At 48.3% G+C, this 25,622-nt stretch overlaps 1 protein-coding gene across 1 annotated transcript in view; it reads right to left on the bottom strand.

Annotated features, from left to right (window-relative positions):
- LOC146195119 (neprilysin-3-like) overlaps positions 1 to 25,622 on the bottom strand; it is a 37,827-nt gene that overhangs the window by 3,025 nt on the left and 9,180 nt on the right. The window contains exons 2-4 of the mRNA XM_084596727.1: positions 11,940 to 12,185; positions 10,784 to 11,134; positions 4,175 to 4,482 (exon numbers count right to left, since the gene is read on the bottom strand). Coding sequence (XP_084452853.1) covers positions 4,175 to 4,482; positions 10,784 to 11,134; positions 11,940 to 12,185 — 905 coding nt within the window. The remainder of the gene's footprint in view (positions 1 to 4,174; positions 4,483 to 10,783; positions 11,135 to 11,939; positions 12,186 to 25,622) is intronic.

The following is a 25,622-nucleotide window of genomic DNA, read 5'->3' as shown; positions in this document are numbered from 1 at the left end:
TAATCATTCAGCTAGCATTCTCGACCTTGTGTTGACTACTCACCCTGAGGCAATCTGCACTCCTTCGTATATTACGGGCATTAGTGACCACGTTGTAGTTCATACTACTTTCTCTGCCAGCTTTCCCAAAATCCCTAAATCCAAAAAAATACTAATACTACGACAAAGGTGACTACATTAGCATGAATCGTGACCTCCTTGCATTCTATAACGACTTCGCTTCTACGTATCCCTCACGTACTGTTGAGTCGAACTGGTCTCTCTTCAAATCGGAAATGTTGCGCTTGATAAGACTTTACATCCCTACCATCAGTATAACAGAACGAACACGCTCGCCTTGGTTTAATACAACATTAAAACGTTTAAATAACAAGAAAAAACGCCTTTTCCGTTCTGCCAAGTTATCTAATACTAAATGTGCATGGGACAAATACCACACCATTGCTAAGCAATACTCCGATCTTACTGCCGAAACTAAACGCCAGTTCTTCTCCAATACCCTCCCTGAAATGTTACGAGCCAACCCAAAGCGCTTCTGGAAAACAATTATCCCTGACAAAAATACTAATATTTCACTATGTGACAGTAGCGGCTCGTCAGTAGGCGTATCTGACGTGTCCCGTGTATTAAACTACACATTCTGTTCAGTTTTTACTAACGAAGAGTCTCATAATGTTCCCAGCCTCCCACCATTGCCACATCCACCAATGGACAGCATCGCATTCAACCCGCATGGTATTGTTAATATTATTGATTCGTTAAAATGTTCATCTTCCTGTGGTATTGATGGAATTACTTCCAAAGTATTGAAAAACACTAAACATGTTTCCAGTCTTATTCTTTCACTCATTTTTCAGCAATCTTTTGATACTGGCTCCGTTCCACTTGACTGGCGAATAGGGAAGGTCATTCCAATCTTCAAAAAAGATGACCGATCATCGCCAGGTAATTATCGACCCATTTCACTAACCAGTGTATGCTCTAAAATCATGGAGCACATCATATGCTCTAATGTCGCTACATTTCTAACTTCAGTTAACTTCTTCCATCCAAACCAGCATGGATTCCGGAAAGGCCACTCATGTGAAACCCAACTAGCTTTGTTCCTGCATGATATTCATTCCAATCTAGACCGCAATATCCCAACCGATGCCTTATTTTTGGACTTTGAGAAAGCATTTGATAAAGTACCCCATTCCCGCCTCTTACTCAAACTGTCAGTTTTAAATCTTCACCCGCTTGTCTTCAACTGGATCCGAAGCTTTTTAACAGACCGCATGCAATTCGTTTTCGCTAACGGCTTCTCGTCTACTTACTCGCATGTTCTTTCAGGAGTACCTCAAGGCACAGTCCTGGGCCCATTACTTTTCTTAATATACATTAACGACTTGCCTTCCACAGTAATGTCTACCATACGCCTTTTCGCGGACGATTGTGTAATATACCGCCCTATAACTAACACCGACGACACTGCTGTCCTTCAAAATGACCTTACTAGCATACACCAATGGTGCTCAACGTGGCTAATGTCTCTAAACACTACAAAGACAGTACTACTTTCCTTCCATCGCCGCCGAAATTATACTCCGCATGCTTATAAAATTAATGATTCTGCCGTTACTTCCACTAACTCTTTTAAATACCTTGGTATTAACCTCACTAGCGATTTATCATGGACGTACCACGTCAACCACATAATAAATTCATCTAACCGAACAATTGGCTACCTTCGTCGTAATCTACGCATGGCTCCTTCTTCCTTAAAACTGTTAACTTACAAAGCACTTGTGCGACCGAAACTTGAATACGCTAGTGCTATCTTTGATCCTCATCAAACTAACCTTATCACAGCTCTTGAATCTGTACAGAACCGTGCTACTCGCTTTATCCTATCAAACTACTCAAGATATTCTAGCATATCTGCATTAAAGCTTCAACTTCAACTTCCTTCTCTTGCTTCCCGTCGCCAAATTTCACGCCTCTGCCTTTATCACAAGTTCTTTCATAGTTCACCTCGTGACAGCCAGCTCATCCAACCTGTACGTCGAACATCCCGCACAGGCCATTCTAACAGCGTCATCCCGCATCGTGCCCACACTACTACATTCCAGAAGTCTTTTTTCGTATACACAGCTCGCGACTGGAATGACCTTCCCAGCAGCCTTGCCCTAATCTCCGACCCTGCTCATTTCAAGACTGCCATCGAAGAAGCCTCATCATCTTTGTAATCACTTCACAAAAACTATTGTTAACCGCCGTTCAAGCGCCCACCCCTCATGTAATGTCCCATCGGGGGGCCCTTGAGGTTGTAATAAATAAAATAAATAAAATCGATCTAACGCTCTTAATCGTACAGCTGTGGCGGCCGAGCTCGTTTTGTAAAATTAACCAAGATAGTTTCAAGTAGTTTGAAATTGTTTTCTAATGTGTTGAAATTTAAATACAATATTTTACTCTGGAAGAGCTAAATCTCAAGACTAGCACTGGCTTCGGGGGCCACCAAAGTTTGACCTACCTTTAAATGGTAGACTAGCCAGACGTTTTATCTGACTCTCTGGATGATACTTCTTTGCAAAACTAGCTAACTGCTCAGTAGAGCCCAACATAAAGTGAATATTGTAGGCCTATTTTGTTGAACAGCCATTTCACAATTCACTTTTCTGTCAATACGATAGTTAGTTTTCCCCACGGTGCTGAATATTGCTATCGACAACAGTCACCCCTGATATTACCGGCAGAAACTACGAAGCATTTTCTAAGAATTAGTCCTAAATAAAACATTTCCGGAACCTTGCCTGAATAGTTTACCTCATAAATCCTATAGTAGAATCTACTAATGTTTATCAAACGAATAACGAGCATCAACTGAATCACGCGCTCAGTTTACTTGCAAAAGGTGCCCGTGTAAATGAGCTTTTCTGACAGGCACTTTAAAGGCCCGCTGAAGACACTACATAGGGTTGGACATAAGCCACTATATAATTGTTTGTTAAACAAACAATCAATCAAACAAACGAACAAACAAAGCAATGCTGATGGTGAAGTTGCACTCATTAGCAAAACAACCAGAGATACCATAGCATTTTAAACCTTGAATTGAGTACAATAAAATTGCGGTGAAATTCATGCAAACGAAAAAACACAGCGGTAGGAAATGAGTCGACAGAGTGAGTCTGCATATTTACAGAAAGTGTGGCGATTCAAAGTAAGTTTATGATGCTGACAGAAATAAAGATGATTCTGTCATCGTGGCGATTCTGGGCTGCAGTTCATTCCATTATTTTATTGACGAGATTAATGGTGAACATTTTTACGTTTCCATACTGGCGAAAATTGGGGTTAACTTTAGGGGCATTATCAACACGATGTGACGTATGAGGGGATGGAAAAATATGCGACCGGGTGAACAGAGTGCTACTATGAAAAGTGTATGAAAATACAATAAACGAATAAATTTTATGCGCGCTGATAGGCATGTCATGCTGAGTGTTTCCATCAGAGAGGAAACGCTTTGATATCGCGAATAGGATGACACGATGAATCGAGCAGGTCTATTTTGAACGGATTCAAGAATGGTATGGTGCTTTAATAAGAGTATTAATTTATTGATGCATATTCCTGGGAAGTACGTACAAGGAAATAAGAAACCATAAGCCATGGGAGGATATTTGTCGGGGTTAAACTACTAGCTAACATGATCATCTTGTCACCAATCAGAAGAAAGCATGACAGCGTCATCCTGCAAACTAAACTGTGTCTAATTTGCTTTTTGGTACTTATCTGTCTGTGAGTCAGGCGGATCTATTTTATTGCGAGGACAAATGATGGATTATGGCTCTGGCGCTCTCGCGACGTTTTCGCCCAAAATAACTTTTGGAGGTCTCTGAATTTTATAGCAGCACTTGATCTGGTCCACATATTTGATTTTCCTAGCAATGAAAACAGACTCACAACTGGTGTGGAAAAATATGCAAAACCCACAAAACACAAAGAAAGGGAAGACTAGGCACAGACACTCTTTCTTGTGTCCCTTTCATTGTCCGTTGGGGTACTGCGCCCTTTTTGAGCGCAGAAAACACCCAAATAGCACAAATGTATAATAAAGACAATGCTTAAATGGAGAATCTAGCTCTTCTGGTATGTTTTTTTTTCGTGCGCTATGGTGAACACGCACCTATCTCTATGGCGGCGACACCTTCAAAGTGCTCCAAGGTACCGCTAGAGCCATTAGAGGGGGAAGCTGTTGCACAGGCGGTGGTTCTTCGCTCGTACTCGTGGTAAGAGGCCCTGCCCCACCAGAGACCGGATGCCGATCCGCGACCTTCCAGCAGGATGCCTCGAGGGTCGAACGCCCGCGCTAAGGCAGCCGCGTACTGGGCTCCCAGTCCGGCCAGGTTGACGGCCGCGCCGCTCCCATACACGAAAAGTGGGCTCTGGAGGGCTTGCAGGGAGACAGCTAGCTCGTTGGCATAGTAGTGGTACCTGCCACCGCATCGTGTGCAGCGTGATTCAAGCGGTCCTTGTACTTAAAAGGAAATGACACACGGGAATAACTATCATTTTCGTAATGCCATTAACTTTAATATTTTAGATAAAAACAAGGGTGTAGACTCAAAACGTATAGAAGAGCGGCAGCCCCGCTTTCGTCACTGTGGCATCGCTGGTTCTAATGGCTTAGAATCAACACTGAAGGAAATTTTAGAACGGTTGCGCTGCACATAGTGGCACCACGTTTGTGGTTGGCTCCCGCTTCACATTAGCCATCAGTATCATAATCACTATTCGCAGCATTATTATCACTGCTACTATCACTGTCATCATTATCACTAAATGCATCGTCACTGGAATCACTACCATAATCCTCACGCAAACATGAATTACGATGTGTTTCTCAAGAGCCTGGAGTGGTGTAGTGGTTTGCGCGCTCGGCTGGGGATCGAAGGGATAGTGGTTCGGTACCCACTGAAGACAGTTTTCAAGTGTCCATATGGGCTTTGTTTTAACCAATTTTCCAATCAATAGACAAAGCTCATAGTTGGTGCGACTCCCCACGGATGGTGCATGTTCTTTGCTTATAGCCACAGCTTGCCCTCGGGCTGATTTAGGGTAAAACGTGAACGGCGGCTTACGTTGGCTCGAGGTGGAGTAGTGAACTTTCGCTTGAGTATGTTGTTTCGGCAAATTTTCTACTATGTCGGCAATGTTAGCACCAGTTTCAAACTGCAAACAAACACCAGCTACTGGCACACTCCCTGGCATTCCGGTGAATTAGAAGCTGGCGCTCTCAGGGGTGTGGAAAAGGCACTGATAAAAAGACTCGCAGGCTTCGAGGTGTCATTGTGTGATTACATTGGCATCGCAACATATCATGTACTTCGTAGTGCTTTCACTTGTGATCATCCCGCCCAGTGTCGAGCAATACTGAGACAACGCTGGAGGTCATAGGTACGGAAACGCCACATATAACCTGCATATGAACCCTTTATTCACGGTGATGCTTTAATACACTGAAACATCGCTACCGGGATACGGATTAAAGTGTCCCTATAACTAGAATCCCGAACGACGAGGAACTCACCGGTCCTTCAGCACGTGTACAAAACAATGTATCTTACCTGCCTATTTTTTTAAGTATATATGTGCAAAAGGTTTGGTTTTCGCAAGCTGAAGTTTGGTCCCACACATGCACTATCGAGAAAAGAATAATAAATATTGGTGAAAAAGAGATTACCTTTATTTAAATCTGGGCTTATTGCGCTGGCAAATCGCAAGAATAAAATTTGTCGCCGAATGAAGCTTACAAAAAAAAATGCCCGGTGCGAACTATACACATAGAAAATCAAAAAGTGGGTTCTGACTTTCAGGCCAAAGGACTGCTGCGGAAATAAGCATAGACAACTAGAGGAGCACCACATCTATGAGGTAAATAGGACAAATAAGAAATAAAAATACTAATATGCAATGCTGGGAACGCCGATTTAAGTGTGAGGGTAAAGGTTAAACCCCGGAGAAGAAATATTCTCCGAGAAGTTGCTCGCTCAATTAACTAACTCGATATAAAAAGTAGCAACTATCGCCGCCCTACCACTACGCTCCTGTTGAGTCAGTTCAGTTCAGTCGTTCAGTCGTGTCTGACTCTTTGTGACCCTATGGACCATGTCACGCCACGCTTTCCGGTCTCTCACTATCTTCCTAACATCACATAACTTCATCGGCAGTGCCTCGAGGATGCCATCTAACCATCGAGTTCGCTACCTACCCCTTCTCCGGAGACCCTCAACCTTTCCCAACATCAAATCTTTCTCCAGCGACTCCTCTCTTCTCATCAGATGACCAAAGTAGCTGAGCATTAACTTTAGAATTTAACCCTCCAATGATCAATCAGGGTTTATGGTCGACAATATCGACTGATTTGATCTTCTGGCCGTCCAAAGAACTCTCAAGAGTCTCCGCCAGCACCACAATTCAAATGCGTCAATTCTGCGGCGGTCAGCCTTTTTCACAGTCCAACTCTCGCATCCATACATCACAACTGGAAAGACCATAGCACGAGTTATACGGATCTTGGTTGGCAGACTAATGTCTCTGCTGACTAGGCGGTCAAGGCTAACCATTGCTCTCCTTCCCAGAAGCAGGCGTCTCCTAATTTCATGGCTGCAGTCTCCTTCCGAGGTAATCTTGGAGCCCAAGAAGAGAAAATCTGTCACAGCTTCCACTTCTTGTCCATTGATGCTCCAGGACTTGATAGGACAAGACGCCATGATCTTTGTCTTTTTAATGTTCAGTTTAAGCCCAAACTTCTCACTCTCTTCTTGTACGCGCATCAGAAGTCTCTTGAGTTCCACTTCACTTTCTGCTATTAAAGTGGTATCATCCGCTTATCTAAGGTTGTTGATACGTTTTCCAGCAATCTTCACTCCAGCTGAAAACTCGTCCAGACCGGCCTTCCTCATGATGCACTCTGCATGTAGGTTAAATAGGCAGGGCGACAGTATGCAGACTTGCCTCACTCCTTTCTCAATCGGAAACCAATCAGTAAGACCATGCCCAGTTCTCACTGTGGCCTCTTGCCCTTCATAACTGGCCATAGGGTTTTCTTGGCAGTAAATACTGGAGTGGGTTGCCATTACCTTCTCCAGTGAATCACATTTTGTCAGAACTCTCTGCCGTGACCTGTCTATCTTGGGCGGCCCTACACAGCACAGCTCACGACTTCATCGAGTTTCGCAAGCCCCTCCGCCACGACAAGGCAGTGATCTATGAAGTGGAAGAAGAGTTTAGCTCGCCAAATAGTATCCCCCGGGCTTACATGGGATCGCCCAGGCCGAGCCCCTTCCCAAGAGCTAAGTCCCACAAAATGGCGGAAACTCACGCCGGGGACCACTCTTGTCCCAGTTGACGCCTGGTCATCGTCGAGCTGAAAACAAATCCTGCAGCTCTCCCAGCGCGCGTGGCGGACTTGTCGACTACTGCCACCGCGTTGGTCGCGTTGTGGGTCGCACCCACGTGCTCGGGCAGGCGGGATCGCAACACCCGTGGTGCACTCCCATGACGTGCACCCCTGCCAGACGCCTTCGCGCCCCCGACTTCGGTAACTCTCTTCGTGCTGCGCTCCACGCGAGAGCCCGATTCTACCAAATTTTGTGAAGCGTCTTGGATTGGACGCCGGCCCCGTTGCGAAACTCTTTAGGACCTACCGCCTACGTACCGAAAGCGCCAGTGGAGGCTTCATCCTCCACCCCTCTGGTCTCACAGCGGTACTACTGACAGACTCTCAAAGGGTGCTTGCACCAGTTCTGCTTTCGCTTCTTCTTCACTCTCTTAGCTTGCTGAGACGCCCGCAGGCCTCAGTGTTTCCCAGGACGTCCCTGGCGTACGCCGGTGGGGAGTGAAGACAGTCTCTTACAGCGCCCCAATGCCTCCTCGCGGGCAGGGTTACACAGGGTTGCCCCTACCCCTGATGACATTAGTCAGCGGGGATTCCCCTGCGGCGTCCTTACATAGAGACTTAGCCGGCACAGCCCATCCCCGGATTGCACCGGCAGGTGAAGAGACTCCCGCTACGAGGAGTGGTCACCTCCAACTCCAGCGGCTTCCACCTTGGATTACAGGGAGTTGGGAGCTCCCCAGCCTTATCCCTAGTCCCGTTTATCAATAGGGTACATCATCGGTAAAGGCTGTCATTTTCGGTGGGCCCCAACGTAGCAGTTCCTAAGCCCGAGAATCTACCCCACTTTAGTGGGATAGACTTCCTCAGAGTGCACAAGGCTCCGAGGTTCCAGTCGGCCGTCTGAGCATTCACCGGCGGGGCCTCTCAGGATTACAGGAGCGCGCCATAGCTCCCAGCCTTATTCCTCAGGGCTTCATCGCCAATGGTAGCACCCCTCTCGGTTACAGGAGGACGCAGCCCCTCCCAGTGACCAACCAAAAGTCAATCCACCCATCATCGGAAAAACTGCCTTAGTTTGCTCGATGACAAATCAATGCCACCAGGCTGACCTGTCCCTGTTCATCAGGTCACAGCTGAGTCCTCTCCGCTTCCGCGGAGGGCTCTTGAGTGTCTGTTCACCCGTGTTGTAGTCCCGCTCCAGCCACCCAGAAGCTTGGATTTACGGGCGCTCACCAGTACCTATCACTAAAATCACAACCGTGTTTAAGGACTGACGCTGGACTATAACGGCACGTCAAGGGTGTGCGCGATCATCAAGATAATCTCGGGAAACTGTACTATTGTTAGAGGCGGTCTTACATTACTTCCTGCTGCCTCAGTGCTGGGTAGAACGCTAAATCCTTCACGTGCAGTAGAACGCATTTCTGCTCAACGTTTTGCCCCATCGATTATCGCGAGAATAGCATTACGTGCTCACGGCAAAAGCAAAAATTAGCAGCACAGGGGAAGATTAGCTCATGGTTTTTAATAGCGCCGGAAGCATCGAGCAAGGTATAGAATAAAAAAAATTCAAGAATATTGGACGAACTCAAATGATCAGCTAGGGAGTCTATTATAATACTTTTACACACAAAAAAAACTTTGCTTCAGAAAGAAGAAAATAACTAAAAAGTAATCATAAGCAATAAATATTAACATGCCAAAAACGGGGACGTGTGATTAGACACAGGGTAGAAAGGTAAAAGGTATGAAGCCGAACACGTCGACTAAAAAAATGTATTTTTTCTTGTGCAGGAAAATGTAAAATGAGGGTCAGAATGATTTGTTGTACCATAATTCAAAAGGAAGCACTCTACTGTATGATGTAAGATCAGGGACAGTAAGGCCAGATCAAGCAGCAACAACAGCTCATTGCAGATAAATACAAGACGTTGTAAGTGTACGCGCGGAAGACTAGCAAAGTAGTCCAGTGTGGATGCTGAACGAGAGGCCGAGACATGAAGGTGTCAACACGGGGAAATTGATAGCTATGATTCAAATGACCACGCTTCGATCATTGCAGGTATTAAACGCTTGATGATTGGCATATGGCTCTGTCCTTGCATTCATTGCCGAACTTAGAGGACAAAAAGGACAGCGATTGTCTGTCCCTGCTTTAAATACAAACGTGGGACACTATCAAGCCTAATATTCTAAAAACATCTCCTCTTAATATAAAATTTCCAATTTTGATGTTTATTAATTTCTGTGGCTTTCAAGCGACGTCTGTCATATTTTAAAAATTTAATGTTAATTATAAGTGTTTAGCCTTTGGCAGTGAGCGCAGCTCACTAAAAAAGCTGTCATCTAAGAAAGGTACGAAATTTATATATTTTTATTCACAATCTCAACAAAGAAAAGGCTTCCTGGAAGTTCATGCTGTCAAAACTATTTTCCTGCCGGGCTTATGGTATTGGAATTGAATATTATGAAAGTTCCAATGTCTATTTCGACATTTCTGATCCTCCTCCCTCCCTCCGTCCAACTGTGTACGTAAGAACATTCCTGTATCATGGAATTAGCGACTATGATCAGTTTGCGGTTCCATCCTCAATGTTTCGAAATAAGATCAGAATAAGACGTAATGTCATCATGGCATTCCGGCTTTGCCTTCAGTGTAAGTAGTTTTCATCCCGAGAAACTCAGCGATTAACATTGCGTTTATTGTTTCTGGCATTTAATTTATTCCTTTCGTTCATTTATTTATTTAAATAAAATTGCAGATATGAGCTCAAACATAAAAGGCGTACATTGCAAATGAAGCTGCACAAATCGTCCCAAACCTTTTTTGTGCAAGTGGAATATCTGGCTTGCAGAAACTATACATTAATGATCACGCCAAGAAGCATGAGGAGGGATGCATAACAAGTAATGAAAGAAAATGAAAGTATTAATTACCAGCGGCGTAAGAAAACAAACATGGCGTGGGTGCCACCCGCTGTCTAGATTTGCGCATCATATTTAAAGGTTGAATCCAGATATCAAGTAAAATGTTCCAGGTTTAAAAGAGTGACAAAAAAAGGACCACATAAATGAATTGGTCCCTGCAACGCAATCTGTTAATGGACGTGGATTTCACAAGCCGGTAGGATTGAGTAAGCAGAATTACTAACATCAACACAGAGGCATTGGCGAACGAAGACACGGCTGGGCTAACCGGCTCGCGAGTGACTCCTCCGACCGAAGACTAGCGCGAGCTGCTGTCTCCCGAGATTGACAACATGGCGGCGTCATTGAGTATTTAACAATGCGGCAATATGTCAGATCTGCTCAGTATTGAACGGTATAGCGGGGAACTGAACTTCTCGCCTTCTTAGCATAGAGAAATCGCTACTTGGAAATTCATGGGCGCACCTGAAGAGGGCGCGCTGCGACTGCACGTCCTCGGTGAAGAAGGCGCCCTCCAGGTCTCGCCTGCCAAGCAGCCCACGGCGCGCTGTCAGCGCATCGAGCCAGTAGCGGAAGAGCTCGTCCCTGGGCTCCGGGAAGTTCTCCAGCAGGGCGTCGGTTTCGGAAGCGTTCAGCATGACGTCGGACGGCCATAGCACTGTGCTCACGCGTCGCAGCTTGTCGACAGCCACCTCGCGGCTATCGGCGTCTATCCAGGTCGCCTTGAGGAACAGGTCGATGGTCGTCTGAGTGACTTTGGCAATGACGCTGTCGGCAGCAGAACGGACGGGCTCCGGATACCTTGCGTTGATGTAGCTGCAAAGCGACGTAGTGCTCAGGCGTGATAAGTTGAGCGCACATTCCAACACGAAGCGAGATTGGCCCTGCACTGCTGTGCCGTAAAGTGCTGGCACAGAATAAATAGTAATAGATGTCACGATGCTTCGAAGATAAAGTAATTGTACAAAACTATAGTGTTGAAGTACTTTCCAGCTTTGCTGTGCTTAGTCAGAGGTGCACCCAATCGAAAAACTAGAGAAACATTTGCAGTGTCACATCAAAATTTTCATGTTTTTGACCATGAATCCCTTGTGAGAACAAGCATTTCTGTAGTAACATCAGAATTTCATGTAGCTGCAGCAAAAAGTACTACGAAACTGCAGAGTACAAAAGTACTGCAGAAAAAATACGAAACTAAAAAGAAAACTACGGAAAACACCACAGAAAGTTTGCCGTTTACGAGAAAACTACAAACTACTTTGTCGTATTTTTGAGCTAGTTTTACTTTTTCTTTCGCTGGACAATACAATTCCTCTGGATTAAAGCCAGCTATTATTCTGAATGCATAGGGCATAAATAACGACTTCCAAATACCTAAATGCAAGTATGCGGGCTGACCTACAAAGTCCCTTGTATCTATTACTGATACTTTCAGTTCTTTGCATTTAGCAATTACTTTTCTCTTAACTACTTCCGAAACGTTGGCAGCGGAGCCTAGTCTTCTTCGCCGTTTCACTTTTTTTCATTGGACCACCACTGCAAGTTCTTCGCTTCGAAGCAAACCACGCTCGGGAACGAGTGCGCAGAAAGTGGCCTTGCAATCCGCCTTCGGACATTGCACCTCGAAAGGAAGGCTGTCCCGAATGCCCTGTGGGAGGCCCAGAAGCAGTCGGCGTGGCGGCTTTCCACCAAGCGCACAGCAGCAGGTCTGCCGGGTAACATCGGGTCCACCATCCAGCCAAGAAGTTGCACGAGTGTCCAGCCCAATTGGTGCAGGACCCTTTCCGCAGGAAGAGAACTCAACAGGCTATCCACCGCCTGCAGAAGCTTCACATTTGTCGCCAGCACACGATCGTTGTCGGTCACCCTGCAAATTAAATGCGGTTATACTGACTGCAGTTCAGTAAGAGCATGACGCTCAAGAAGAAACCTTCAGAATTAAGATCCGCAGTCCGTCAGTTTGCTGGAACTGGTTATTCCAAACACGCAGAAGAAAATAAATAAACGACCCGTCTTTACGACTAGTGTTATATTAACATAAGTGTTCGGCAAAACCACCTGTCATGCATGTTTATATCAAGTGTATTGGCAGACACTTTATCTGCTAGGAACTCTGCAGAAGGACCTATGTATTTTTTTACTCCATGTCTCAAACGCATTAACTGAAATATGGAGAAACACAGGAAAAGAGCAAGGCGGGTGAGCCTTTACGCTTACCACACATTCCAAGCAGACCCATAATTGAACTAAAGCACTGCGCGAGCTCTGTTCGGGCCTTCGATTAAAGGTGGGTAAAGCGCGGCGAGGAGGTTGTACTGCACTTGTGTAGCACCATGATCTTACTGCTATAATTCTTTTTGCTCTACGCGCGGAGAAGACTCTTCAAAGTATATCCATGAAACATTAGATTTCATAAAAAATGTTTTCAAGTTTTACTTTTTTCACAGTTGTAAATTGTAAGTGATATATAGGTTTATAAAAGCTCCCTTGCAATAGTTTGGCATCGTTTTTTCTGCTGTATCTAAAGCTTGAGGGCGCTAGCTGTACACAGCTGTAGCATGCGAAGAATAACATCATGGCTGTGAACACGATTAGCCAAGGGGTGGAGAGGGTTTAAAGGGAGTGCCGCCGGCGCTTTCGCTCTAGTCTTAGTAGTAATAACTCTATGTTTATTAGGTGTTCCTGAGGCGGACAAGGGCTTACATTGGCGGGCCGGACGGGAATCGAGACTAGAAGCTAGACGCCTGGAGTGCTCTACCCCATAAAAAATGGTATATGTGCGTTAATGCAAAAGTTTATGGTTAGCTATGTCTGTGTGCGCAGACAAAGCTAACCATGGATCACTGCCTTGGGTCACTGCCTTGTCGTGGCGGAGGGGCTTGCGAAACTCGATGAAGTCGTGAGCTCTGCTGTGTAGGGCCACCCATGATAGACAGGTCACGGCAGAGGGTTCTGACAAAATGTGATTCACCGGAGAAGGTAATGGCAACCCACTCCAGTATTTTCTGCCAAGAAAACCCTATTTCCAGTCAGAATAGCATTAATGATATGACGCCGGAACATGAGCCCCCAGGTTGGAAGGCGTCCCACATGTTACTGGGGTTGAACAAGGGGCGATTCCTAGTAGCTCCAGGACGAATGAAGCGGCTGGGCTGAAGCCAAAAGGACGCTCAGTTGTGGATGTGTCGGGAAGCGACCGGAAAATCCGATGTTGCAAGGAGATATATCACGTAGCAACATGGAGTGTCAGATCTATGATGCAAGGCAAACTGGATGTCGTCAAGCGAGAAATGGACAGACTGAACATTGATATCTGGGGTATCAGCGAGCTCAAGTGGACCTGAATGGGAGAATTTAACTCCGGCGACCATTATGTCTTTTACAGTGGGCACGAATTCAAGAGAAGGAACGGGGTCGCTCTCATAGTAAACAGAAGAATGGGCAGAACAGTGCTAGGGTACAACCCCAAAAACGACCGAATGATTTCACTTCGGACCCAAGGTCACCCTTTCAACATAACAGTTATCCAAGTCTACGCACCAACCACTACTGCTGAAGAAGCTGACGTTGAGAGATTTTATGCGGACCTGCAATGCCTTTTAGACCGCACTCCATCATCAGACGTCGTTTTTCTCATAGGAGACTGGAATGCTAAGGTCGGGAGTGAAGAAATATCCGGAATTATAGGCAAGTTCGGTCTTGGCAAGCCAAATGAAGCTGGGCAGAGGCTAGTAGAGTTTTGTCAAGAAAACAACCTGACCATAGCGAATATACATTTTCAACAGCCCAAGAGGCGCCTGTGCACATGGACTTCACCGGACGGTCTGTACAGGAATCAGGTCGATTATATTCTTTGCCGGCCGAGATGGAGAAGCGCTATACAAGCAGTAAAAACAAGGCCTGGGGCCGATTGCGGCACCGATCATCAGCTTCTTGTCGCCAAAATTAACCTTCGATTGAGAAAAAACGCAGAAAACAAGAAGGCCTTTCAGGTATGATCTCGATCAAATTCCATCAGAATATGCTGTGGAAGTGAGGAATCGTTTTCAAGAATTTGATCTAGATGACAGAGAGCCTGAAGAGATATGAACTGATCTTCGTGATATAATACAAGAAGTAGCTACTAAGGTAGTTCAAAAGCAAAAGAAATGCAAGAAAGCAAACTGGTTATCTGAAGAGGCTTTGCAAATAGCTTGCGAAAGGAGGATGGCAAACGTTATGGGGGAAAGAGAAAGATACAAGGTTCTCAATGCGGATTTTCAGAAAATAGCAAGGAGAGATAAGAATGACTTCCTGAACATACAGTGCCAAGCAGTTGAGGACAACAGTCAATTAAGGAACACAAGAGCTCTGTATAAGACAATCAAAGATATCAAACGAAGCTTCTGTGCTAAGCTGGGCGTGATGAAGGACAAACGAGGCAAGGACCTCACTGAAGCCTATGAGATAAACAAGAGGTGGTAGGAATACACAGAAGAACTGTACAAGAAGGACCCGGATGTGCAAACCCAACATAAGACTGTTGTGAGTACTGATCTCGAGCCGGGAATCCTGAAGAGTGAAGCTGAATGGGCCTTAACCAGCATTGCTAAGAACAAAGCTAGCGGAATTGATGGTATTCCAGCTGAATTGCTTCAAAACCTCAACACGACGCTGTTAACATTCTGCATAGAATATGTCAGAAGATTTGGACAACTCTGCAGTGAAGGAGGTCGGTTTACATCCCCATTCCAAAGAAAGGCAATGCCAAAGATTGTTCCAACTACCGCACGATTGCGCTTATTTCGCATGCTAGCAAGGTGATGTTGAAAATCCTCCAAGGTAGGCTGCAGCAGTATGTGGATCGGGAGCTTCCAGACGTACAAGCTGGGTTTCGCAAGGGCAGGGGAACTAGAGACCCAATTGCCAACCTTCGCTGGACCATGGAAAAAGCAAGAGAGTTCCAGAAACCCATCTACTTCTGCTTTATTGATTATGCGAACGTGTTTGACTGCGTAGATCACAGCAGATTGTGGCAAGCTCTCCAAGAGATGGGAGTTCCAATTCACCTCATCTGTCTCCTCAGGAAGCTTTATGAAGGGCAAGAGGCCACAGTCAGAACTGGGCATGGTCTTACTGATTGGTTTCCGATTGAGAAAGGAGTGAGGCAAGGCTGCATACTGTCGCCCTGCCTATTGTAGGGCTCGTGGCGCGCCGCGCATTCGAAGGCCGCGCCACTTCCCAATGCTCCCTGCGCGCGTGCCTGTTTCCCTCTCCCCGCTCGCGCGGGGATAACCGGTCCCGCGCGAGGGGGCTATAAAAGAAGGCACGCGCCGCCGTCGCGCGCTCTTCTTGGTCCCTGGCGCTTCCTGGCCCCTGGCTCGTCGCTCCCGCTTCCCTCCCGGCTCTCCACGGAAACGACCCGCAGCCACCCGGACGACAAGATCCCTGTGAGATTAAATATGTTTGTTATACGGCCCACTGTGTGTTTGTCGTGCGCATCCCTCGGGCAGAGGAATCGCCCACAACTGGCACCCAACTGGGGCTGAATTAGCACCCATGTGGACGATTTTTCTGCCAACGTGGCAGCGCACGGCAACACGACGGGCCGGTCCTTTGTATGTTAGGCGCGACGCCATTTTGAGTTTAGGGCTATCGTGTGTACAGATGACACGGAGTGTAGTATAGTAGTGTTTGTACAGTGTTTTATTTAGTTTTGGGTTATGTGCGTGTTTGTTAGTGTCGGGCGGTTTGTGTTTTAATTTTTTTTTGTGCATATGTTAGTTTTATGAAGTGTTTAGCCTTTGTGACTAGCCTCTTGATGCGGGCTAGGTGGTAGTCGTGCGCGTTTAGGCTCCCGACCGGCCTTAGTTGTTGAGTGAAATGCCTCCGAGAAAAGACGTGCCAGATAGGGCCGCCGCTTCGGACGCCAGTGCGTCCGGAAGTGAGGTAAAGGACGCGGTAGAGTCTGTGCAGGTTACCGATGCGGCCGCCTTGATGAGGCAGATGAACGAGGTGTTGTCGGTGTTCGCCCTTCAGCTCGGTTCGGTGGCTAGCGCCAACCAAGCCACAGCTGCGGCGGCAGTCTCGCGTCCGCGGATAAATGTAGAGGTTCCCTCCTTCTCCGGTTATACGGACGTAAAGTCAGTCCACGAGTTCCTGCAAGAACTCGAGGATTATCAGACGGCACTGGGTTCCCCAGACGACGTGGTGCTAGCGCAGGTAATCCCCGTGGCACTTGTTGAGAGCGCGGCGCGGTGGAGACGCTGCCAGCCGGCCTTCCAGTCGATGGCAGACTTCACAGATCGCTTCCGCGCCGAGTTCTTGCCGCCCGATTACGAACGCCGGATGCTTGAGGAGCTAGCGTTGCGCACACAGCACCCAGAGGAGAGCCTCCTCGAGTATGTACGCGCAATGCAGGAGCTCTACAAGAGGGCAGATCCCACGGCAACCGATCTTGAACAGGTCGCGCGCGTGATGAGGCAATGCCATCCGCGCTTCAAGCCGTATTTGCGGGGACGTGGTTTTGCAAACCTCGAGGCCCTAGCACAGGAAGCGAAGGTAGTACAGGCGGATTTACTCGCTGAATTGCGCTACCAGCCACCCCCCAGGCCAGCCGAATCGCTAGAGCCGCAATGCGCCTGGGCCGGAGGCCATGACTCCGCGCCGCGCGCCAGGGGCGCAGACGTAATGACGGTAGGGCAGGAAAGGCCAGCGGAAGGCTCCGATATTCCTCGCGCTCTTGACCCGTACGCGTTCGAGCAGCGGCGTCGAGCTGGGCTCGCCAGCGACGTACGCACAGGCGCGGAGAGAGGGGAAAGACGTCCCCAACAGCTTCGTGGAACGCGGCATCCCCCGTCCGCGCGGCAGGTGAACGACCGGCTTTGCTGGAATTGCAACCAGCCGGGCCACGTGGCACGAGAGTGTCAAGCAAGGCGTATGCAGGGAAACGCGGACCGCCGGCGGCCATAATTGGTAACACCAGCCTGTCGCCGTCGGCGGGAGAATTTCGTGGTAGCCACGGCGGAAAATGGGAAATGTACTCCCACGCCGCGTCACCGGGCGCTGAGGCTTTTGTCCCCCTCGCCTGTAGAGCGCAAGGAATGTTGTCGCGCTCGAGCCCTTTTATGCTAGTGCGGTTAGCTGGTCAAAGCTACTCGGCACTCATTGACACGGGCTCAACTCTGTCACTGGTCGGTGATGATGTGTTCGAGGCCTGCCGTAGATGTAACATCTGTGTCAGGCCAGCAGAAACCCCTTTGAGCTTAGCAGCAGGGACGACAAAAGCGGAAGGAGCGGTGCGTCTGGTCCTGCGTTTTGACGGCAGGAAGCGGAGGCATCGCTTCGTCTATCTGCCCGGCTTAACCATACCAGTTATTCTGGGAAGAGATTTTCTTTCGAGCGAAGGCATTGTGCTTGACATGGGGGAGAATGGCTATCGCTACAGCCCCTTCACCCCCCTCATTCCCTTTGTTAGCGCACCCAAGCAGGAATGCGTCGCTGAGCGAGCGAGCGTTCACGCTTTTGTCGCAGAGGGCTCCCCCGCGACACTGAATGGTAGCCCATTAGAAGCAATTATCGCGTCCTTCTCGGGAACCGGTAGTCAGCGCCGAAGGCTCGTAGAAACTTTACTCCCGTTTTCGGATTGTTTCACAGAGAAACCAGGCAGGACCGACTTGCTTCAGCACGAGATCGAAACGGGTGATGCGCGCCCTTTCAGATGTAACCCGCGGCCGTTAAGCGCGCATAAGAGACAACTTCTCGACAGCGCCCTTGACGAGATGATAGATACCGGCGCGGTGAGACCCTCACAAAGTCCCTGGGCGTCCCCAGTGGTTCTAGCGCCAAAGAAAGATGGTTCGGTCAGGCTGTGTGTTGATTATCGAAAGCTCAACTCACTGACGCCTACGGTTGCGTACCCTTTCCAGTCGATCGAGGCTGTGATGTACGCGTTAGGGAACGCAAGGTTCTTCACAGTCCTGGATGCAAGCAGAGGGTACCTGCAGATTGAGGTGGCGGAAGGTGACATTCAGAAAACCGCATTCACCTGTCACCGCGGGCTCTTCGAATTTACTCGACTCCCGTTTGGCTTGTCTAATGCACCGAGCACGTTCATGCGATTGATGGACATCGTGCTGGGCGATGCAAGGTTCAACTACGCGATGGCGTACCTCGACGACGTCGTGATATTCTCACAGTCGTTCGAAGAGCATCTCATTCACTTGAATTCCGTTCTTGAAAGAATGAGACGTGCGGGTATAACGATCAACCCAAAGAAAGTGCAGTTGGCATCGAAGAGAGTTAACCTCTTGGGATTTGTGGTTGATGATGGCACTTTGAGACCGAACGATGACAAACTGCAGGCAATTCTGAACTACCCCTGCCCGACGGACGTGAAAAGCTTGCAGAGGTTTTTGGGAATGGTTGCCTTCTACAGACAATTCATCCCTAGTTGTTCAGAGCTCGCTAGGCCGTTGAACCAGCTGTTGCGGAAAGGCTCGAAGTGGGTCGGGGGCAAGGAACAGAACGACGCTTTTGTTGCCTTGGCTCGCGCGATAGCGAACACCGCTAGTTTGCGCCTCCCCGACCTGAACAAGCCGTTTGTCTTGCAGACAGATGCTAGTGATGCCGGTGTAGGAGCTGTTTTGTTGCAGGAACACGAGGGCAAACTGCGCCCTGTCGCGTTCGCTAGCCGCACGCTCACATCGGCGGAGCGGAATTACTCCGTGACCGAAAAGGAATGCCTGGCGATAATGTTCGCATTGTCAAAGTTCGACATGTACCTAGACGGAGCGGTTTTCACCGTGCAGACAGATCACCAGGCACTTTCGTGGTTAAAGAGGCTGAAAAACCCCGCAGGCAGACTCGCGAGATGGGCGCTGACGTTGCAACGTTACGCGTACGCCATTGAGTACCGCCGGGGCAGCATGAATAAGGTGGCCGATGCTTTATCGCGCGCACCGTTGAAGGCAGGCAGATGCGCAGAAGAGGCGCAGACCAGCATTGCTGAAAGCGGCGTCGCCGCCAGTGGAGAGGAGGAGAGGGCGGACGCGAGTGTCGCGCCCTGCGTAGGTAAAAAGAGAAAGGAGGCGGACAGAGTTGCCGCGCGGTGCTGCGAGAGAGAGAAGGCGCAGCAGCTGGTGGCGGCGACTACTCGCCTGCCAAGAAGTGAGGCAGAGAGAAATCTGTCTTGGAGAGTAGCGGTCAGTAGGGAAGAGCTAATTGAGGCCCAGAAAGCAGATGGTCTATGCCAGCGGGTGCTGACAGAGCTTGCGAGTAGTGCAGCTTGCACCGGGAACGCTGAGGGCAAGTACGACGCGTATCTGCTGGGCGAGGATGGCTTACTGCTCCGCTACATCCCCCAACTTGACGAGGAAGAGGCGATTGCATCCCCCTTCCGAGTCGTGGTCCCGAGGAAGTTGCGGAAACGATTCCTCCAGTACTTCCATGACTCAGCGCTGGCAGGCCATGGCAGCGGCAGTAAGACTTACGATAAGTTATGCCGTGTCGCGACCTGGCCAGGTATGAGAAAGGATGTGCTGGGTTACGCCCGTACATGTCCTGTTTGCCAGGTAGCCAAGCCTCGGGCGGGGAAACCCGCTGGCATGATGAAGCCGGTAGTTAGCAACTATCCGTGGCAAGTGGTCGCGTGCGATATCATGGGACCCCTCCCTCGCTCCGCGCGCGGACACCAATATATCCTGGTAATAACGGACCACTATTCCAAGTGGGTTGAGGTTTTCCCCCTTAGGAAGCTTGTGTCAGAACGGATTTGGGAGAAACTGTTGGAGACATTCACTCGTTTCGGTTTCCCTTCCGACCTCATTACAGACAATGCTTCGTATTTCACAAGCAAAGTCTTTGCTGATTCCTGTCGGGCGCTTCAAATCCGCCACAGGAAAACGAGTCCCTACCACGCTCAGAGCAACATAACCGAGAGAGTGAATCGGAATGTTAAGAGTATGCTGGTCGCGACGACCGAGCAGCACAGAGATTGGGACGCACGGCTGTCCGAACTGGCTTTCGCCACTAGAACAACCGTGAACAGGTCGGTAGGTATGACACCTGCTTACTTGAATTTTGGGAAAGAGATCGCTTTTCCGCTAGAGAACGCCCTACTTGACGCGGCGGGGCCCGCGCCCCCTCCGCTTACACAGTACGCGGCAAAGCTCCGCGAGCGCCTTGAGGCAGCGCAGCGCGCGGCTCGTGAAAACCTCGATGTCGCGCGCATGGAGCAAGCGGATCAGTACAACAAAGGTCGTCGTCACGTCGTTTTCAACACGGGCGACTTGGTACTGAAAAGAACGCACCCGCTTAGTAACGCAGCGCGTGGTTTCGCCGCGTCGCTAGCGCACAAGTGGGTTGGGCCGTTCGAAGTTACGGCACGGACTACGCCACTCACCTACCAGCTGCGGTTGTTGGCGAGCGGTGAAACCGCTGGTCCGGTGCACGTCGCAGACTTGAAAGCTTACCACCTTCGCAAGGACGATAACTGCGAAGCGGGGGAAGCTCAAAACGATGCAGGTAGCAACCCGGTTCGCAACCGGCGCTATAACCTAAGGCCAAGGTAGTGCACTACTTTGTCTAACGTCTTTGCTTCTTTCAGAATGCATTCTGATAAGATTTTGCAGCAGCCAGATGAACCACCGTCGCTGGGGCGGGAAACCGCACCCAGCGCTTGGTTCAAGGAGGGGCCACTTAAACAGGGGGTACCCCCCTAGTTTGTGGCCCATTATTGTGACCAGCGCGGCCATGCTGGCCGTCTTCAACGCGTCTGGAGTGGAGCCCGCTGCCCAGGCCTGGAGTACGGGCCTCAGGAAGCCAGGTGTGCCCGGGGCGAAAACGCCTGCTGCAATGTAAATCCAGCACGGCGCCACGTGGAAAGGGGTCAACGATGTAGAGCAGCAGCTCAGGGCCGCTGCCAGGCGTATCCAGGGCCAAGCCCAGCTGCGCTGTGACCCCGAGGATGTGGCCGCTGCTGGAGAGGGACCAGCCGGAACAGCCCCGCCATGCCTGCTGCTTCTCCCGTCCCACGGACCAGCTGAGATGGCATCCCGCCAGAGCCAGGCGACAAGCTTTCATATTTTACGCTGACCCGGGCTCGGACATGGACATGGCCCGGCTGTTGGCGGAGCCCGGGTCGGACGCTGAGGGGGGGGGGGAGATGTAGGGCTCGTGGCGCGCCGCGCATTCGAAGGCCGCGCCACTTCCCAATGCTCCCTGCGCGCGTGCCTGTTTCCCTCTCCCCGCTCGCGCGGGGATAACCGGTCCCGCGCGAGGGGGCTATAAAAGAAGGCACGCGCCGCCGTCGCGCGCTCTTCTTGGTCCCTGGCGCTTCCTGGCCCCTGGCTCGTCGCTCCCGCTTCCCTCCCGGCTCTCCACGGAAACGACCCGCAGCCACCCGGACGACAAGATCCCTGTGAGATTAAATATGTTTGTTATACGGCCCACTGTGTGTTTGTCGTGCGCATCCCTCGGGCAGAGGAATCGCCCACACTATTTAACTTATATGCAGAGTGCATCATGAGGAAGGCCGGTCTGGACGAGTCTTCAGCTGGAGTGAAGATTGCTGGAAAACGTATCAACAACCTTAAGTATGCGGATGATACCATTTTAATGGCTGAAAGTGAAGTGGAACTCAAGAGACTTCTGATGCACGTACAATAAGAGAGTGAGAAGTTTGGGCTTAAACTGAACATTAAAAGACGAAGATCATGGCGTCTTACCCTATCAAGTCCTGGAGCATCAAGGGACAAGAAGTGGAAGCTGTGACAGATTTTCTCTTCTTGGGCTACAAGATTACCCTGTAAGGAGACTGCAGCCATGAAATTAGGAGACGCCTGCTTTTGGGAAAGAGAGCCATGGTTAGCCTTGACCGCCTAGTAAAGAGCAGAGACATTAGTCTGTCAACCAAGATCCGTATAACTCGTGCTATGATCTTTCCAGTTGTGACGTATGGATGCGAGAGTTGGACTGTGAAGAAGGCTGACCGCCGAAGAATTAACGCGTTTGAATTGTGGTGCTGGCAGAGACTCTTGAGAGTTCCTTGGACTGCCAGAAGATCAAATTAGTCGACATTGTCTATCATAAACCCTGACTGCTCATTGGAGGGTCAAATTCTAAAGTTAAAGCTCAGATACTTTGGTCATCTGACGAGAAGAGAGGAGTTGCTGGAGAAAGATTTGATGTTGGGAAAGGATGAGGGTCGCCGGAGAAGGGGTAGGCAGCGAACGCGATGGTTAGATGGCATCCTCGAGGCGCTACAGATGAAGTTATGTGATGTTAGGAAGATAGTGAGAGACCGGAAAGCGTGGCGTGACATGGTCTATATAGTCACGAAGAGTCGGACACGACTGAACGACTGAACTGAACTGATGTCTATGTATTGACTTTGATAGTCAGCCACAAAGTGTCATAGGAATAGCGATAAGCAGTTATAGAAAAGTCTATACCACTTTGTCTATAGCTTCTGAACCATACAAAATCATTTCGCTCTCTATAGAAAACTGTATGCTATTATACCTATAGACTGTTTTATCTTGGTACAGGAACGTGTGCTCCGGAATCTTTAGACTAGTTTCCATACAGCAACCTTTAGCTGTCCATAGAGATGTTAATGGCCCTAAAGCGGCAGACTGGAAGCCATGTAAGCGGTTTTAGCTGGCTATAAAAAACTGTATACTCACGTAGTTCTAGACTAGTAGTCATGCATTTATCGTTAGCTGTCTATAGTAAGGTGAATAAAGATGCGAATGCCTATAAAGCTATACACTGAAAGCCATAGAGACAATTTTACCTGTGTATAAAAATATATGTTCCTGACACTACACCTGCATTCATAAAGCTACCTTTAGCCGCCTACAGAGGCGGAAATGCTTTTAAAGCAACACACTGGAAGCCATACAAACTGTTTTAGCTGGCTGTAGAATATTGTATATACCAAAAGTTATAGACCAGTAGCCAAACACCTTTCTAGGAGGGTACATATATTGTCGGTTTGATTCCAGTACGGGACTTGTCCTCTAACTTGACTAAGAGTTGTGTGCTGTATGCAACGAGAAACCGTTTGACATCAACCGCACGACAGACGGATTGTGCAACAGTGTTGGTATAACTAATAGGAGCTCTGTCGCTGCATGGAAGTCCGCCTGCGGTGAGTACCTCTACCTATGGTGTCTTTAGTCGTGGGGACTACTGACCAATTTTCAGTTTTTAGGCATCGAACTGAAAATAAACATCGAAAGATGTAGAACTGAACCACACACATGCACACATATGCAGGCACGCGCGAACTTCTATAGCTGACCATAAAAAATGCTAAAGACTGCAGAACATTAGGAAACCAGAAGTCCATAAATTATGACTTCTATAGCAGGTTTTAGCTTTTTGGGCCAAATATATATAGCCGCCCATACAAGTTTTTTCAGTTGCTTGCTAGAAACGTTTACACGTGACCATAGAAAATGCTGAGTACTACAGTACATAGGCAACCGCAATTATATAGAAACGGTTAAACACTTCTATAGCACAGGCTATAGCAAAACCTAACAATTACAATAGGAATGGCTATAGCTTTTTGGGCTAAATATCTAAAACCAACCGTAGAAAGCATTTTCTATAGCCGACCACAAAAGATGCCTGACCACAAAAAGTGCTAAAAACCACAGTAAATAGGGAACCATAGGTGTATAAAATAGGTTAAACACTTCTATAGAACAGACCATAGCAAAACATAAAGACTGCCATAGGAGCGGGTATAGATTTCGGCCAAATATCTATAGTCGGCCATGCAAAGAAGTTTCTCTAGCTGACCATAGTAAATTTTTGTATGGGATAAGCGAGTTGAAAGAAAGAAGGTAACAGTGGTAAGTGAGAAATATAATATTTAGGGACCGTCATCTCATACTTTGATGTCAGTTATTCGTTGATGGTGCTCGTTGTAACGGCGTTATCGTACGCCCTAAAATAATAATAGAAAATCGATGGGAACTTCCCATCGATGTTCTATTAGCATTTGAGGGCGTACGATAACCCCCCCGCTCCCTTGAAGGGGGGGGGGGGGTGTTACACTTCAGGTCTGTCTTTAATGGCTTGGCTCCACAGCATCAATGACTACTTTCTGTAACTCCCTTTGTGGAGCGTCATCCGCGTACATCCGCGTACATCCGCTTTTCTAATAGCTCGACCACAAATCCCTTCTTTCTGCTTTTATTATCGCACACATATTCATTAGCATTCAATCCTACGCTGCTAGAGTATGTGTGAGACCACAGGATAAAATACAAAGCCCCGTTTTGATGAAATCATAAGAACATCCTTGATATGGCAACAATAGGAGAAACATCTCTGACTCGGGATCCCCGGGAGATGTAGTTTCCATCTCACCCCTCCTTCAAAAATGAGCTACCCGAGCTAACAGCTCTGCGAAATCAGCCGCAAACTGGCCATTCTATGTGTCTCGTGAAATCACGGGACCCGCACTCAGTGCCCGGCCATGTATATGCGGCCCACCACTTGCAGGGGGCGTACTCGCGGTTTCTCGCTAACTACGCGAAAATATTTCATAAGAATGGGCTCTTAAACGACGTTTCACTTAAATGTAATAGTTTGGTATCCCGCTCACAACACATCGTAGATCAAAGAATCCCGGCACTAAAATAGCTCCAGAGATGCCTTCATTGCAGTGGAATAAGAGAAAGACTGCATCTCTAAACTCAGTTGAAATATGCATCATCATTCACACAGCAAAATTTAAGCGAGCTCGACATCGTACGGCCGATCAGGTTGAATTCAGGAGGGGAATTTAGTTTGTATTTTTCAGTGCTTGAACTCCAGAAATGAAGGGCTGCACTTAACGGTTTAAAGTGCAAAGTCCACCAGAGCGAAATACTGCAGCCTTTCAGTCTATCATTAAAAGGCCTCAACAGGCTTCTTTAAGCGAGCTTTCTTCCGTAATTAAGTGCACAGGACTACCGGTTCGGCTGTTTAACCTGTCAGAGAGCACAGACTGATTCAAGAAAAGCGTTCTGAGCCTACTCGCTTTTGTGCTACCACTCGCACTCAATATTCACAGCCTGCAAGAACCGCAGGGGAAGGGCGTTCGGTCGACTGCTCGGCAGGCAGCCGTCAGTTTCAAGATCGCCCTTGACTGCCTCACCTTTATGTTCCAGCACGACCTCTGTACTTTAATAGAAACGTCATTGAGTAAGTTCTTAATTGTTTAGACTGCTTCGGTTGCTTTAAGACACTGCGCACCAAAAGCAGACATTTGCTTTTCGCTTGGGTCAAAACGCAGCCGATGCAGCCGATAAGTCAACCTGCAAAA

This window comes from Amblyomma maculatum, chromosome 3, assembly GCF_055883805.1.
Source record: "Amblyomma maculatum isolate TAMU_Amacu chromosome 3, ASM5588380v1, whole genome shotgun sequence".
In the NCBI taxonomy this organism is placed as follows: domain Eukaryota; kingdom Metazoa; phylum Arthropoda; class Arachnida; order Ixodida; family Ixodidae; genus Amblyomma; species Amblyomma maculatum.
Note: the sequence above shows the minus strand (reverse complement) of the source record. Positions and strands in the feature narration are given on the sequence as shown.